The 18148-nt window shown below is 45.7% G+C and overlaps 1 protein-coding gene across 2 annotated transcripts in view; it reads right to left on the reverse strand.

Annotated features, from left to right (window-relative positions):
* The window catches only part of Thsd4 (thrombospondin type 1 domain containing 4), a 571613-nt gene that overhangs the window by 158191 nt on the left and 395274 nt on the right, over window positions 1–18148 (reverse strand). Inside the window, exon 1 of one of the 2 annotated variants that reach the window (XM_005368485.3) lies at window positions 12530–12763. The exons of the other annotated variant lie outside the window; for it this stretch is intronic. Within the exon in view, the coding sequence (XP_005368542.1) occupies window positions 12530–12601 (72 nt within the window). The 5' untranslated portion in view covers window positions 12602–12763. Of the gene's footprint in view, window positions 1–12529; window positions 12764–18148 lie in introns of those variants that run through there. 2 annotated transcript variants of the gene reach the window in all.

An 18148-nucleotide genomic window follows, 5' to 3' on the forward strand; every position in this document is an offset into this window, starting at 1 on the left:
AGGGAACGGCACAGTAATATGGACGGCTGCCCACGCATTACACACGCCTGTATTTACACTACAAATGTAAAGCCGCTCTTTACAAGCTGCCATGGAACACTTTCAACAATTGGTATATTTGGCCACAAAACCCTCCCCTCAATCCTTTTTATTTTGAACGCTGAGGTTGTATTGTGAACAACACGTCCTCCAGCCTACATGCATTATCTTCTCCTGTGGGTACTTAATGTTCTAGCCAAGAAGAACAAAACTGCCATTGTCTAAATATGTCCTTGCTTTCTCCAACTCTGTACTTTCTCTGCCCAAATTGTTCCTGAGGCTGTGGATGCCTCCCTCAGTTCTGAGTGGAAGGTCTAAGCATCTCTCGATCCCACCTCATACACTGGTTTCTTCTGAGGGCTGGTCCTGCCCCCACCACATTCAGAGCCCCCCACATGCCAGCCCCCACCAGCATACTTCTCAGTGCCAACCTTTGCAGGGCACTCAGGTCCAGCCTTAGGGATTTCTAACGCACAGCATGAAACCTTCCATACACAAAAGTTCTCGAGACATAGACGTTGGGTATAACTTAGGTTTCCTTGTTTAGCTTTGTGGGAATGTAGAAATAAGAAAAAAAATATAGGTTGACCGATTTCAATATATTCTAATATAAACCACTCTGGTTTACATTAAATACTCATTTTGTCCTTTAAATATGCCTGCTTTGAGACTGCAGCATTCTTTCTGTGGATTCACATTAGCTTTCTAAGCTAAAGTAAATAAATTTATACACTCGGCTGAATCAGCAAATAGGATTAAATCAGAACATCTTTTAGAAGGAGAGATGGCTAATTGAGTAGGAGTGTCAATAGTTAATGGAAAGAAGCAGAAAAGAAGAAAAGTCACCCATGGAAGGATGTGTTCTTAGACAACAGTTAGGACCTCAGGGCCAGCCCGTTCACCTGCCTCAGGTGTTGATGGGCAGTGTGGGAGGAGTGGGACAGCACTCCATCGCTCATGCTGCCTCAAGACAGGGAAGGAATGTGGACAGTTCTCCCATGCTCACAACTTTGGGGCTGGCTCACCCACCCCTCCTCCAACAGGGTCGGCTGTATTGGGCTGCCTAAGCGAGGAGCCTCAAGTTGCTGTTGGCCAGAGTTTCATCACAGTACTGGAAAGCATACTAGGACAACATGCGTATGTTCACATGGAGTCCAGAGGACAGCCTTAGGTATCATACTCAAGAACGTTGCCCACCTTGCTTGAGACAGGGCCACTCATTGGCCTGGAACTTACCAAGGTGTCTGGGCAAGCTGGCGGGGGATCCCCAGAGATCCTCCTGCCAATCTCTGCCTTTCCAGTTCAGGGATTACAAGTGCATGCCTCCAGACCTGGCCTTTTATGTGGGTTTGGAGGATTGAACTTGGGTCTTCACAGTTGCAAGGCAAGCACTATATGAACTGAGTCATTTAGCCAGCCTCAAAGCACAGGACTTTCTACTAATATACCCAGTGGTTTGTTGGCAAGTGATACTCTCACAAAGAGCAAACTAAATTTTAACTGAGCTTCTCATGATATCTCAGCCACAATCGGCTACTTTTCTATGGTGCAACTGCAAAAGGAAAAGTTAAAGGAAGATGCTGAAGGCCACCCTTCACATCTGCATGAACCTTTGCAGTTTACCAAGCTCCATCTTACTAATACTGGCATTATATCAATTATATTATATGGTATTATATTAATGCCTACTGAAATCAATATTACCATCACCCTACTTTGTCAGTGAGACAACATAGGTCTAGAAAAATTGTTTCTCTAATGAAGTTTTGTTTGGAGGGAACAAAAAAGACCCAAGTACATCTTACAGGATGGGACAGAGGTGTCTGTCTTCTCCCCTTTTCACAATTTCCCTGGGAATGGCAAGAAAGAGACACATGTAACAACCATAAAAGAAGAAAGGATGCGGTCAGCAGATAAAAATTCTGAGGAATTTCTGGATGTGAGAGTCTATGATGCCAAGAAGCCTCAGTGGAAGAGGCTACCCAGAGCGACCACTGCAAACATGGGGACATTCTAAACTCAGAAGCGACCGTACAATGAAAAGAAGCTGCTGAACACCAGTGGTCATTAGCACAAAGGAGAAGATGGTCTGATGAGACAGCAGCCGTGGCCCTGTAAAGAATCTGGTGGGAGACCTCAACCAGCTTCCTTGAAAAGACACACAAACACTAGCAAAGATACAGAGACACGGACCATTTATCTATCTATAACCTTGATTTAATGGATACATCAAAGCATCCTGATTTATTGTGTCACTATTCACAAAAGGTATCAACCCAGGTAGTCTTCATGGATGAACGGATAGGGGAAATGTGGCGTATACATACAGGGCAGTAGTATTCAGCTAAAGGGAATGGAAGCTGTCCTTTACAGCAAGTTGGATGGGACTGGAGAATATTATGTTAAGGGAAACAAAGTAGGTTCGAAGAGGCAAGGGCTGCTTGCTCTCATTGTTGGAGCTTAAAAACAGATCTCACAAAAGTAGACAGAATACTGGTTACCATAGGCTAGAAAGGGCGGATGGAAGGGGTGGAGGAAGGCTGGCTGATGGAGACAGGAATGCAATTGGGTAGGAGGAACAGTTTTAAGGTTCTGCAACACAGTAGATATCTATGGTTGACATTAATTGTGTAGTTCCAAATAACTATTAGAAAGGAGTTTGAAAACTCCTAACACAAAGAAAAGAAAAATATTGAGGGGATGCATACACCAAATATCTTGATCTGCTCATTACAAATTGTATGTATCCCACTGTATTCCAGAAGTATGTTAAATTATTTGCATCAAGGAAAATTTTAGTGTGACAGCAGAGAGGTAACACAATTGGTAAAATGCTATTGCATCGGCAGGAAAGCCTGAGTTTGGTCCCCATGGAAAAAGCTGAGCTTAGCGGTGTACTGTCATTGAGACCCAGGGCTTGACATAGGGACCCTCATTGCTAGGGAGGCAAAGCCAGGGGATTCCTAAGTTTTCAAGCTCCAGGGCCCAGTGAAAGATTCTGTCTCAGACATAGGTGGCTAGCTCCTGAGTAAGACAGCTAGCCCTGACCTCTGCTCTCCAGACATGCACACACGCATGCATCTTAATACTTCGTTACAAACAAGTACATATCTTCGACCCACAAAACTATAAAAGTACACTCTTAAAGTTCCAATACTCAATTATAAAAATATGCATCAAAATGAACATTTTCTCAAATAAATCTGACAATGTTTACAGAACGCCTGTCCATAAAATCAGCTATACAGCAACAGCTCTCAAAACCTCTGGATCACAGACACCACATTTTCTGACCACAGTATAATCAAGTTAGAACTTAAATTGGGATTAGGAAAAAAAGGGCCAGCTCTCCATACTTATTTTTTTTAATTACATAATGCACAGGCCATGTAAAATTTTTAAAACATGAGAGTGAAAAACAGCCATCATAAATAGAGAGATCTTACAAACTATGGGCTGGCGACACAGCTCGGCCATTAAAGACTCAGAGATACAACCAAAGCAGCAGTTTCTCACACTAACAGATTAATGAAAGAGATAAAATTATCTCAATAGACAAAAAATATCAAATAAAATTCAATGCCTAAATCCAAGTGTGGTATAGTGCACCTTTAATCACAGCCCTAGGGAGGCAAAATCAGGTGGATATCTATGTTTAAAGGTCGGTCTGGTCTGTGTAAAGCACTCTGGGTAAGTCAGGGTTACATATTGAAACCTTGTTTCAAAAAAAAATAAATAAAAACAATACCTATTCATAAAAAGTTCATTATCTTGACGGAGCAGGGATAGAAGAGACATTACCAAACTGATAAAGCATGCAAGCAAAAATTTCTATTAAGCTGTTTTCAGTAGCAGCATATAAGAATTGAAAAGGCAAAAAGGTCATTCTGTACAGGGAATTATGTACTTAGAAACTAAAAAATTTTACATTTTCTTGAAAATCTTTAAAGGCATAAACAAATGTGCAGGGTATACTATGTTCATAGAGAGAATGTCTCAACATTTAAGTGATATCAGTATTCTCATACAGAACTGCAGATTTAATACAGTTCTGATAAAAATCACCAAAGGATTTTCAAGAAAAATTGATAATACAACTGCGAATTTCATTAGGAAGAGCAAATATTTAGATAAAGCCAAGACGATCCTCAATGAGTAAAGATGGAGAGATGGGCTCAGCAGAGTGGGCCTTGCTCTCCAACTTGAATTACAGAGGCAAAGACAGAGAGATGGTTGACGGGGACACAGAGACTGAAGAAAACATGCATGGGAAACTGATACTGGACAGTAAATTTGGTGCAAATGTATTAAATAGGAGACTATTGAATTGTGTCCTGTCAATGAAGAACACAATCAAAACAGATCCTTATTCACAGTCCTTAGGAAAATCAGTTCTTGGTGTCACCATATTAAGAGAATCCACTTATTTAAATATTGTTTGCTTTCTTTCATTTGTGGTTCTTAGGGGAGTGTGTGTGTGTGTGGTGTGTGTGTGTGTGTGTGTGTGTGTGTGTGTGTGTATGTGTGTGTACATAACTGTCTAGGGGACAGAGGACACCAATAGGAGAGAGGAGAAGGGAGAGAAAGGAGGGCAGTGAGGTAGGGGTGGGGAATATGCTCAATATACAAAGGCTTGAAAATAAATAAAGGTAAAAAAATTTTTAATGTGATTTTCCAAACTCAGATAATTTTAGAAAACAACATAAGAGGCTACATCTATATCCTCAGAAATGATTTCTTAGGAAACAGAAAGAATCAACATAAAGAAATTAAACATACATTTAAATACTTTAAAACTGGGAGCCTCTGTTGAGACAAAAATATAAAACTTTTATATGAGCTACTGGAAAAATATTACAACAGATAACATTCATATTAATATATAACAAGCAAAGGATTCAAAATCAAACTATGTAATGAATCCCTAACTTGGTGTTGAAATAGCAAAAATCAAATTCAAACCAGGAGATCAATATAGACATCATGGTCTGTGCACACACACAGGTTACATGGTAATAGCTAATGGTCAGAGAAATGTCAGTTATATACTGATACTATTTTATATCTACCACATCAGTAAAATTAGCCTGTTCTATAATACCAAATATTGGAAAGATGGTGATCCTTGAGAATTTGCCTACACTTCTAAAGGACATGAAATGGACACAACTGCACAGAAGCCAACTTGGCATTCCCTTCTGCTAAGCAAATGCAAAGGCAAATCCCCTACAGGAGCCCTTGCTGATTCAGAGAGGACACATGTTCCAGAACGTTCATAGCAGAATGCTTATTGCAGGAAGACAAATAAGAAAACCCAAATATCTGGGGCTGGGGACATGTCTCAGTAGTTAAGAGCACTCGCTGCTCTTACACAAGGCCTGGGTTTGAGCCCCAGAACCCACATGGTAGCTCACAACCGTCTGTAATTCCAGTGTCAGGGATCCAATGCCCTCTTCTGTCCTTTGAGAGCACCAGGCACACATGCAGTGCACATTCGTACATGTAGGAAAAACACTAGTACACAGAAAAAAAACCCTAAATAAAAAACCACATATTTATAGTAAGAATGATGCTATATTTCCATAGAGCAAGTTCTACATACTCAAGCTGTTTTTGTGCTAAAATGATGGACCCATAGCTGCATGGGCCATTCATGTTAAATGAGAAATCAAGCTGAGTACAATGTCAAGACCATGTTTATACAACTTAAAATCAATTAATATGGCTTTTAGAGATATATACATATGTAATCACTACTATTAAAACTATTTTTATATTCTTTAAGGCAGGGTCTCACTACATAGTACTGGCTATCCTGGAACTTGCTTTGTAGACCAGACTATTCTTATATTCAAAAAGATCTGTGTGCTCCTGCCTCCTGTCCTGGGATGACTGGTGTATGTCGCCACCACCCCATCACGCACACTAGCTGTGATTACTGTTTCTGTAAGTGATGGCAGGATAACCATACATTTCCCGGCGATGTTCATCTCTGAGGGACAGAAGATAGGCTGGAGGGGGCAGCTGGCAGTGAGTACAGGGCTGGGGTGGCCTGGTGTTGTTAGCCGGGCAATGGCCATAGCTGTCTAATTATCCCGCTTCACAAGCCGCCTCCACAGTCCACGATTTCTCCTACACATATTAAATGCTATCCCTTTTATAGGAACAAGAGTCATTCTTTTTGAAACACTTACCTACTCAAAAGACCATTCCTTTCCAAAAGGCCTTGGTGGTTTTACGATTCATTTTGAAACTCCTTGGAGAAAAAAGTTAATTCCTCGGGTATTTGAACTGCTTCAAAGCATGTGAGCAGAGAAGAGACGTTTGAATTTTATAAAACTTTGGGCTCGCACAATTAAAGATCGCCATGAACCAATGACACTGATTTATAAAAGATAACAATGCAATATTCATAAATCAAGTAGCGAAGGCAATGAATACGTCAACCCTAACAAGCAAATCGGTAGCCAGGTAACTGTAAAAACACAGCCAGTCCGTGACCACATAAAATCACTAAGTAAATATAGTAAAGGAAAAAGGCACATGAGTATTTTGATGAAGGTAGACAAAGTTTGATAAAATTCCACAGCCATTCCTGATTTTTTTTTTTAAAAAGTGGATAGGAACTTATAATTGGATAACATCATCTACCTAATGTATCTGGCAGGCCTCATGCTCAGTGGTGAAATGCTAGCATTCCCATCTAAGTCTGGAAGGAGTTGAGACTGTTCGCTTCCACTGCTCTGACTCAACTTGCCCTTCTAGAAGGTCCCGGCAATTGCGACAGGCTAGCAGGAAGGAAGAGGTCAGTAGAGGAGGAGCTCTGTCATTACACACAAACTGAAGGCGTACATGCGCTCACACGCACATGCATACACATTCCTTTATAACACACGCAGATGATTCTGGGTGGAGGATGACGAACTGTGAACCATTGTTCTATCTGAGGAGAGAAGAACCCTGAAAATGGGGCTGGGGAGCTGGCTCAGCTGGTAAAGTGTTTTCCCTGCATGAGGACTTGAGCTCAGATCCCCAGCAGCTGGGTTAAAAAGCCTGGAATGGTGGTAGGTGCCTGGGATCTTAGCACTGGGGAAGCAGAGGCTGCATCAGCAGGCCAACCTAGCTGAACCACTGGGTTCCAGGTTCGGCGAGAGATCCTGCCCTACTCCATTGGGCTGTTGATAACTGATGGTTGCCAAGAAGGGAGAGTCGCTTTCTTTGGGGATGTGGCTGCTAGTAGGTTGTTTTCACCCCAGCGGATGGCTACATGCCCACGTGTATACAGGACTCAGGGTTATTAGCAGCAAAACAAAAAAATCAAAAAAAAAAGAGGACACCATGTTGGAAGATGAGATGGAGGGCGCTAGGGGGAGTTGGACAGAGGCAGAGGTGGATGGAGGTGGTCAGTATATGCTGTGAACTATATGTGTGAAACTCCAAAGAACAAAGCATTTCAATGAGCTGAAAAAAGATATCACCGATGAACTTGCCAAAGTGAGTGGGAAAAGCCCATGAGGCCTCAGCCCTACACAAAGGACTAAAGACAACCGAGGAAAGCTGGGAGCGGGACAGGCGGTCTTCCTCAGGGAGCACACCAACTGGTTGTCCAGTGCCAAATGGTCAGCCCTGAAACATATGTACAAGTGACGCTGTAAAAACTCAATGGGTTAGATTTAGGAAAATTTTGGATACACACACACATACACACACACACATACATGCACACAATAAAAATTACTGAAAAGAAGTCATGAATCTGAAGGAGAGCAGAGGAGTGTATGATATGGGGGGGGGGCTGGAGGAAGGAAAGGGAGGAAAGAAATGTAAATAAATTATAATCTTGGGACATCTCGCCCTTGCACTTGAGAAAGATGGCCTGCCCCTCGCCACAGGTATGCATGAGGTACACAAGTGAGCTGAGCCCGAGGGCCTGAGAAGAGCATAGCTGACCCCACCCCACCTCATCTGCCAAGAAGTGACATGGATGAGGAAAAGATGCTCTCTCCCCTCCATCCCTTGCTGTCTGTGGCAGACAAGAGAACTGACCCCAAGTTCACAAATGAGAGAACTAGCCCTGTCCCACACTCACTGCAGCAAAAGGAGATCGGGTCCTGCGCCCACCTGAGCAGCACACTAGAGAGCTGACCCTGCGGTCCAGGTCCCAGGTGAGCCAGGCATGAAGGCCTGAGAACAGGAGAGCAGACCCAGCCTTTCCTAGTGTTCCCCCTAGGCAATCAGGAGAGAGGGCCCTGCACCTTGTCAGGGGAAAACAAAACAGCTGGCCCCGGTGATTTGTGTGTTGGGGACCTGGAGCCGGGGCCCCCGAATGCAGAACTGGCTCTGCTCCTTGCTGCAGGCTGCACTGGGTGAGCTAGCAGAGGCAGTGCTGGAGAAGTGACCAGGAGGGAAAGCTGGCATGCTACCACCCAGGCCCAGAACCAGGGCTATGAGTTGGCCCACCCCAATTTCCAACGAATCTATGAACTGTTGGAACATATAAACCAGATGAACCTACAGATCTAAAACAGCAGGATCTCCGTGATACAGGACAACAGGATATCAAGGGGGTGTAGCAGAGACAAGAGGCCTTGAGCCAGACCAATGACTCTGGGCAATGAACACTTGCAAGTAAAGAGGAATGGATTAAAGGGTAGACTGTGTGACTCAACAGGCCACAGCTTCCATGACAAGATTCTTCTTCTTTTGGTGTTTCTTTGTTTTGTTTTGTTTTTGGTTTTTCTTTTAAATTTGGTTTTGATTTGGGTGGAAGGTTGCAAGAGCAGAGGGCAAATGTGAGGGGATGGGGAGATGAGCGGGATGGGAATGCATGATGTGAAATCCACAAAGAATCAATAGAAGTTAAAAAAAATTATAATCTCAAAATTTAAAAATAACAAAAGTACAGAGGAGAGGGAGGGGGAAGATGTTTGACACTGACCTCTAAACACATGCCTGTGCACACACAGGCATGCCTACCTGCATACATGTGCGTGCACACACACAGACACACTTTAAAGCATGTCATTTGGGGCTGGAAGTGTAGTTCAGTGGCAGGTTAAATACCTACCATACAAGATACTCTAGGTTTATTCTCTAGCATAAAGTAAAAGAGAGAGAAAGAAAGAAAGAAAGAAAGAAAGAAAGAAAGAAAGAAAGAAGGAAGGAAGAAAGGGAGGAAGGGAAGAAGGGAGGGAGGAAGGGGAGAGAGGGAGGAGGAGAGGGGGAGGAGGGGAAGGAAGGAGAGAAGAGGGGAGGGAGAGAGAGAGAGATACAATCAGTGGTTTTAGTGTAGTCGCAAAGTTGAGCATCTACCCCAACACCACCAAATTCCCAAACATTTTCGTCACCACAAAAGGAAAGTCTGCAACCATTAGCAGCCCAAATACTCTTTAATTTGGATAGGTGTTGCCATATTGCTTTACCAAAATTAAAGCAACAACCTTTGGCATCGTCTCACCACAGAGTACGGACCCTTACGGGTTTCTGGCTGCCCTTACTTCCTCCTCCCTGAACATGCCAGGATCTGACTGGTCAGAGAATGCAGTGCCCCTACTCCTCTGTCTCCACAAAGACCCTGCATCCTGGCATGCTTTCCACACTCACAAAGGTACTGAAACAACTGGGAGCGGGGTGCAGTGGTAGAGTTCTTGTCTCACACGAGCAAGGGCTGGTTCCATGGCCAATATTGGAAATAGGGGACTAAATGCAAATAAAAAATGCGTTTGAAATTGCACCAAGGGCTGGAGAGATGCAATTTCTCTCCAGAGGAGCCTCTGCTCTTTCTTGCAGAAGATCAGGGTTTGGATCTCTGCACCTTGTCAGGTGACTCACAACTACCTGTAACCCCTGCTTCAAAAGACCTGATGCCCTCTTCTGCCTCCGTGGGCACTGAACTCATGTGCACATGCCTACCCCACTCCGCACACAAACAATTACAAATAAATACAAAAACTTTTGAAAAATGCTCTGAAAGTCCAGCCTGACTTCAACAAGTGTTTCACAGTCCTTCAGAGGACGCACCACTGTGTGCAAGTGTACATGGCTACAATTCCGATCTCGTGAAGGACAGAGGCATTCTAGTGACCCCAAGGCTCTAAGTTCAATGCCATGGCAACAAGGACACAAAAGCAACAGCAGCCTTTTACACCCCATGCACTGACCTAATACCAGGTTGCTCTGTCCTTGAATGACAAGTACCTATGTCCACAGGGCCATCCAACTGAGACATCCTCTGCACACACTTGCTTCCCCCACTTGTGGGCCTCCAGGCCCCCATTGGAAAGACTTCACACCCAAGACAACTGGTTCTGCAAACTGGTCCCAGCTCTGCTGCTTGGCTCACAGCCCCAGGCTGAGAATGCAGCCCGCTCAGCAGCCTGGGTGGACAACGCCTGCTCCCCTTTCTTCCTTTCCTCCTGTGTGCTTTAGGGAACATCCGAAGGAAGGATAATTAGAACCTGCAAGAAAACCCACTGACAGGCAGGAGGAAAGGAAACTGTGGTGACTTAAGGGCGCCGCCACATGTTTATGGGCGCGTGTTTGTAAGTAACACGGCAATAAAAAAGACGCTCCTATAAAATGCCACATTCTTCAAAGCTCTACATAAACGACATTCTCTTTTAAGGTGGGGACTCAGTCATGTCCCTTCCTCATCATTTCACTTCTAATAAGCAAAAACAATCCTAATTTTACCATCTCTTGGTAGGGCAGACATTTCCAGAGCCGACTGCACAGAAACATTCACACACATGCGTGCACACACATGCTGGAGAAACAGAGAAAAGGTGCAGGGAGATCTTTTTATGGCTTAGCAGTGCAGGTGCCAGGGGTAGCAGGGTAGGAGTCTCACTGCCTCTCTTCGGGCTTTCTGGCTGTTCATATTCAGCTCATACATACTCAAACTCCAAAGCCAGTCTGGTCCCACTCTACTGAGAGAGTGGCCAGTGCTATCTACACACTACCAAAGTAAGGGTGTGTCTGTGTGTGTGTGCTCTGCCTTCATTTCCTTCTGCTTTGCCAACCGCGAGGTGAAGCAGAGCCCTCTGCCTGCATAAGAAGCTCCAGGACATGCATTCCTGAGTGGCCCTCCCCGGGAGCCAATTGTGGGCAGGTAACTGAAGCCTGCCTTTTGCCTTGCTGTTAATAAGAGTAATTGGCACACCGCGGAGGGGCTGCGGCGGTGCTGTGATTTGTTCAGTAAAGAGGTCTCCCCTGACCAGATGTGTCGGCAGCGGTGATAGAAATATTTTCCATATGAGCTTTCCTCTCTCCTGCTTAAGTGCTCTGGGCTGAGTGAGGTAGGCCCATTTGCCATTTACTCCACACAGTAAAAAAATCAACAGGGAAGTTGCAAACTTCAGCTACAAGCAGAGGCCAGTGGTCTGCTTTGAGCTTTTAGCTTTCCTAATCTACCAGGCATCTCCACTTCCCTCTCGAGAGCTCTGTTCCCCAGAGACTATCCACGGTGCAGAGGGCGAAAAGCCTAGGACAAATGACCCAGGAGCTGAGAGCTCGTGGAACCTTCCTCAGCCTTGCAGCATGGGCGCAGGCTGGGGAAGCATGCTCGGGGAGAAAAGCAATGACATTAGCTTTCAGGACTCACTTGGCTCCTGACAAGGTGAACAAAAGGCAAAGCTGGGAAGTGGCCTCATAGCCCTTTTAAAAGCTGTACACAGTGGGCTTTTCACAGAGGGAGATGAGCTTTCCCTCTGAGTCAGTAGTGAAGGAACGGAGGAAGACTCAAAGTTGGTGCCAGCTCATTTGCACGGCAGGGTGGGGACATTAAATGTTCCTCTCTCCCTGCTCAATGATCAACACTTCAGGCTCTGCCTGCATCAAAACTGGCTCCCAGAGGCATCAGTGATACCCAGCAAACACACGAGCTAGACCAATAAGAAGCTGCCCCCACAAGCCCCGAAAACATCCCTCCTTTTTCTGGCAGATCTAAGCACCCTTGTAGCCATGCTGGCTGCCACTTTCCCTTTCCACACTCATGACAGACAGAGAAACACTGGTTTACCCATGCCCCTTAAGGCAAAGAAAGAGAAAAGCATGGCAGGAAGGCAGGAAAGCAAGGCAATCTCTCACACATGCAGATTCTCTCTGAGGCACTGGGGGGAAAATGCCTCAAAGGCTATGTCCTTCCTGCATCTGTACTAGACCTTACTAGAATCTAACATATATGCCACCCTCCACCCCAGAGCCCCGCAAACAGCAGAAGAAGCATGCATGCCTCAGGCATCTGCCACCCAGGACATGCCAGGTCCCCAGGGTGGCAACTACATGGACAGGCTCAGCACAAGACTTCAGAAAGTACAGGATCTTTCAAGAAGAGAAGTTTCCCTGTGAGAAAAGTCTAAAATAAAGTCATATAAAGCATTATTCTTTGCACACCATAAAAACCTATTCCTTGATCCCTCTTCATAGAAAGAAGGGGAAATTTAATACTGACAAAAAGAGAACTTCTGACAAGATCATTTATTTGGCTTACCTCTCCCCCTGGTCTTGCTAACACTGCTGTCTCAGTGTGGAACAATGTTAATAACAGGTAGCTGACAAGCATTATTACCCAGAATCAGAGCTACCCTGTAGGAGAATCCGGCTGCCAAGAGCTAACGCTAGCAGATGCACTTGCGGCTCCGGGATCCCAGCCTGGAGTTCCGTGGGCACCGCACCGCGCTGGTTCCCTGGCTCCTTCCCTCACTGCGCTACCCCTTGCTCCGAGCTCAGCCTCTGCGCTGAGGAAAACTGGTAAGCTGATCTCTTCATGTAATAACTTCTCCTGGCTGGGGGAGGGGAAAGGAGCCGGCTGGGAGCTGGGGGGCTGCCTTTAACAGAAAGCAGAAAAGGGGAGGGACAGAAATGATCAATGTGGAGGCTGCATCTGGCCTCATTCATGAAAAGGGCTCCAAGGTAAGCACTTCGAATGCAGGGGGGGGCGGCAGGCTGTGACGGGAGGAGATGCAGGCTGGCAGCTTGGGGAGCAGGGACCCTCAAGGCCTTCTTCTTACCTCTGGGTCTGGGGCTAAAGGGCTTGGTGATCTACACAAGTTACCAGCCCACTCTGGGATATAGCCCCCCCTTCCCCACTGGTCCTAAGTCAAGAGGTGGGTGGATAGCTTCTGCATTCCTTTCCATCTGATTTGATGGTTGCAGAAATCTAGGCACAGACTCCTTTATCAAAGGCAGCCTGGAAAGTAAAGAAGTCACCAGAGGGCCACCTGCTTGTCACGTGAGCAAGAATGGACGGGAACTGGGGAAGCCCCTGTATCTCCCTCTTGCTGTATTGCTGGGTCATTGTACCTAAACCAGTATGAGGAGGAATTACTGTTGAGGATGTAAAAATAAGAGATAAAGTGCCGGGAAGTGAACTCTGGGTGGTTATGTTGTTGAGAATGTGTGGGACACAGGATGTTCTCGGAGAAAGAAGACTTGAGACTTGGACTCAGAGTGACTGCCAGAGTGGGATTGGGCACAAGGGCTCACACAGACCTGCTGGCGGCTGCAGATCTTCAGAATTCAGTTTTGTTCTGGAATAGTATGGATCAAGGTCCAAAGTGGTTTGCAATCCACCAAGTAGTGGATTCCGCCCGCAGAGGCACGCAAAAGTATTCTGGGGGTATTGATGGCCAGGGAGAATAGGGCAATATCAGGCCCAGTGTCCACTGGAATCAGGCACGTGTGGGTTCAAACCCCATCTCTATAATTAACAGCCCGTAGGTAACCCCAGTGAGTCCTGGTGGCCCCTCCTGTGAAATGGAGAAATGCCATCCAGCGATTAGGGAGACACACAGGTCACACAGACACACAACTTGGCAAAGTTTGCGCTGTAGAAGTACTAGCTTTGTCCTTGGTCTAATGTAAGTTTGAAGCTCAGCACCAGAATGTAAAATAACAAATGCTTGAAAGTCCCAGGCTATGGGTATTATTCTGCATGAATGAGGAACGGCTGAGCCTAACACAGTTTGCAACCTCTTTTTATCGCCAGCCGTGCAATGATTTCCTAGTGAGATTTCTCAGAAGGCTTGAGGGGAAATCGTTTAGAAGTCCTCTTGCCAGAGAATCAAGAGCAAGGAGGATGCTAAGGTCCCATATCCACAGACACCATTTCGGTGGTTCTTCTGAGCCCGACAGTCAGGTCCTATAACCATTCTGCTTCCCACACATTCTGCTGGTGAGAACACCTGGGACTCCCTTGTTCCCACCCTTACCTCCTCAACAATCGTTCTTCAAGCTACCAGTGCCCACAGTGACCATGGAACGCAGCAAGGAGGAAGAAAGAAATGTGTAGGGTTTGTTTGATCTTAATTTTGTCTTTGCACCCCGCTCTCCCTCCTATTCATTGTTATGTGTCCACGCTGAGTTTTTTCTGCTCCCCATTAGAAGCCTAGTTACTGACTCAGTGGTCTGCCAAAAGTGCAGGCATTATTTAAGCCCAGCTCCTTACAAGACCAGGGATGTTTCCTAGCCAGGGGTTGGGAAATTCCCTGCAGAGGGTTTGGCAGGAAATACTTGCAGTTTTGCAGACCATATGGTCGTCTCTGCCGCAGCTACTTAGCTCCCATCCTAACAAGTGAGCACACTGTAGATGTGGCTGTCACAGTACAACATTACCTGTGCAGACCGTCTCTCGTTGGCCTGGAACTGCCTGGCGGGGCCAGGCTGGCTAGCCTTCAAGCTTCCGGGATCTGCCTGTCTCTGCCTCCTGTCTCACTGTCCCTGAGGTTATATGCTATGTCACTGCAGAAGCTTAATGTGGCTTCTGGCGACCCCAGTTCAGGTCCTCGGGCTTTCAGGGTAAGTGAGGCTGTTTCTCCAATCCTGCAAGCTGACTCTGACACCCCTCCCCTGTGGCAGGAGCTCTGAAAATGGGAGCAGGGGGCCTTCTGTCTCATGTCTTAGCTCTTATGTGACTTCTCGGCAGCACTGACCATGATGCCCTTCAAAGAGATGCTGTGGTGAGAGACACCCAACTTCAGGCTTAGCCATCATTCATTATGCGATTGAGCAGCATTGGCAACACTCGCAATACTATGCAGCCCCACCGCTATCTGTTTCCAGAACTTTTTCATTGTCCTATGAGGAATTATATATACATTAAACCATTAACTCCCACCTCCCTCTCCTCTTAGTCCTTGGCAAGCCCTAGTCTAGTTTCCATCTCTATGACTCTGTCTATTCCCAGACATGGAATGACAGACACACTTTGTCCCTTCCTATCTGACTTATTTCCCACAGTGTACGGTTTAGAATTTACATATGCTGTGGCATATATCAAAACTTCATTCTCTTTTCAGGCTGATTAGTATTCAACTGTATAGCTAGACGTTTGGGGACAGTGACTAACACTGCAAAGAACACAGGTTCTGCGTGTGTTCTGGAATCCCTGCTTTCAGTCTGTCTGGATCTAAATCTGAATGTGGAATTGCTGGATCACATGGTGACTCCCGATCCTCCTGACGCCGCCCTTCAGCATGTCCTACCAGCATGTTGGCTACACTGCTTTCCACGGTGGTGGCACTACTGACATCTCTACCTGTGATACACAAAGGTGATGCAATGCACCTCAAGTTGTCTTTATCCCTGGCCAGTGCTTGTCACTTCCCACCTTCTGATACCAACCATTGGAGTGGAGTGACGTGCGTGTCCTTTATGAATCACTCCAGGGGGTTCCTGGAGACCACCTCCCCCACCCTGCATCTAGTTTTCTTCTCATTGGTCAGCATTCTCTGAGCACAGTGAACAACACTGGGGCTGGGTCTCGCCTAACCCTGACGACAGCATTATTGTGCTAAGTAGCTTGACCCATGCCACACAGGGTGTATCATGGGTAGATGCTATGGCCAGAGTTCTGGTCCTAACACCCATACTCAACTACTAGAACCCATCTCTGGATGCCAGAACAGCACTGCCACCATTTTTCTGAACGCCCTCCAGTCTCCATGATGCCTCCTGGGGCAGAACTTCTAAATACCTGTTCTAGGTCACTTCCCTTCTACATCTGCTCTTCTTGGGCCAGCTCACAATTTTACAAGGGTGATCATCACGCACCATTTACACACTCATTGCTGCCCATGACTAGTCACAGCTAGGACTCCCCCCGACCTGCAGGCCCACAGACCCAGGTGTCTGGTGTATAGGTAGATTTCCCTGCTGTATCCCACATTCAACAGATCTAAAACAGAAGTTTCCCTGAAAACCCATTTTTCCTCCTGTTTCTCGTTGTCCCTCCAAGAACGATGTCATTTTGTAGGACAGCATTGCCTATGTAATTCCAGAGGCTGAAGATGCTGATGACCCGGCTCTTCCCAACCCCTCCCTTCTTTATTTAAAATATTGATAAACCATTGATCATACAGAGATTCCATCTGGCCACCTCTCTGAGCCCTGCTGCACTTGCTCCCTTCCAGCCCGCCACCATCTCACCATGACTTTTGTGGTCACCCCCTTTTCTCCTTCCTGCATGCTCCAGCAAAAGCACCAGTAAGACACAAGACTCATCACGCTGCTCTTCTGATTTTCAAAACCTTTTTATCTCAGAAAAGTATTCGGGCATAATTCAATAGGAATAGAATAGTTGCATAAGGAGATGAAAACCAGTTCTTCCTAATGTTAGTGTCTTAAATAGTTGGGGGTGCAGTTATGAAAACTAAAATGTTATGTGGGGTGGTGGTGGCACACACCTTTAATTGCAGCACTCAGAAGGCAGAGGCAGGCCGATCTCTGTGAGTTTGAGGCCAGCCTAGTGTACAGAGGGAGTTCCAGGCAGCTAGGACTGTTACACAGAGGAACTCTGTCTCAAAAAAAAAAAAAAAAGCAAAAAGAAACAACAACGAAAAGTGAGCAAGCTAAGATGTTTTTACCACTGTGCAATAATATTAACTTCTGATTTTTCCCAAGAAATCTTCATTTCCTGTTTTAGAACCTAGTCTATAACCACAGGCTTTGGGGAGGAATAGCATGGAGGTGACATGCCCACCTGACTGCATTCGTCAGGGACATACAGCATCGCCACCAATGCACTGAAGACAGTGCTTACATTGACCAATCTGGCGAAAGTGCTATCAGCCAGCTTTCTCCCTGAGTAAAACCACTATTATTTTTTTTCCTTTTCTAAGTTCTACTCGTTATAAATGCCCCACTTCCTTGGGAGGAAGTATCAAAATATATTTGGACATATGTTAAAAGCAACACTGCACTAATACATATTTGGGGAGATGTATTGAGGCTATGCAAATATTGCCTTCTGCTTAGAGTGACCAGTGTTAGTATCTCTCTGTGACCCTGCCTGCAATAAATTGCTACCACAGTGTCCTGGGGGTGACCTTTCTGTTTCCCTCACACTTTATGTGTATGTGTACAAAACGGGACTCACCAGTGTGGAGGGTTTGCCTGTCTTCTCCTATAGCTCCAACATTTATACTCCCCCGTTTCTTTGATAGCTCCCTTAGGGATGGTGCCCAAACAATGCGACCCATGCTCTTTCTTCTTTTGCAGCTTCCTCCTTCCGTGTCTGTTCACAGCCACTCCACTTTCCAGCCACTTTACCCACAAGAAACCACCCCCAAGCTACCACATGTTCACGGGTCCCATGCTTTCTTCCATCTGAGCTCTGTTGAGAATGTCATTTTCCAAGCCTCGTTGACTAAGCCCCCACTGCTCCTGGCCTCCGAAAACTCAGCTCGGATCGTCTGGATGCACTAAGTATCAGGAACCACTCAAATGCCCATCAGGAGGGACAAACAGAACAACTTGTGATATCCACAAAGCTTTGCCCCAATGCTTTGTTTGGAGACAGGGTTTTGCTCTCAAGTCCAGTCTGGCTTTGAGTTTTCAATCTTCCTGCCTTCGGCTGCAGGTTCCTGAGAGTGGACTATCTGAATGTTTTCTGTTCTCTGTAGCAATTAAAACGCCCCCACAAAAATGTACCGTGGTTGCTTCTTATGTAAAGATAGGAAACATTAAGATTTACCGTAAAGTGAAAAGGAAAAAGTGTGCAACAGAGAGACCGCCACCCTGCAACTCGTGTGTACATGCTTCTAAGTGCTCATATGTATACTAATCATCCTGTAACTCGCGTGTACATGCTTCTAAGTGCTCATATGTATAT

This window comes from Microtus ochrogaster, unplaced genomic scaffold (assembly GCF_000317375.1).
Source record: "Microtus ochrogaster isolate Prairie Vole_2 unplaced genomic scaffold, MicOch1.0 UNK33, whole genome shotgun sequence".
NCBI classification, from domain to species: Eukaryota; Metazoa; Chordata; class Mammalia; order Rodentia; family Cricetidae; genus Microtus; species Microtus ochrogaster.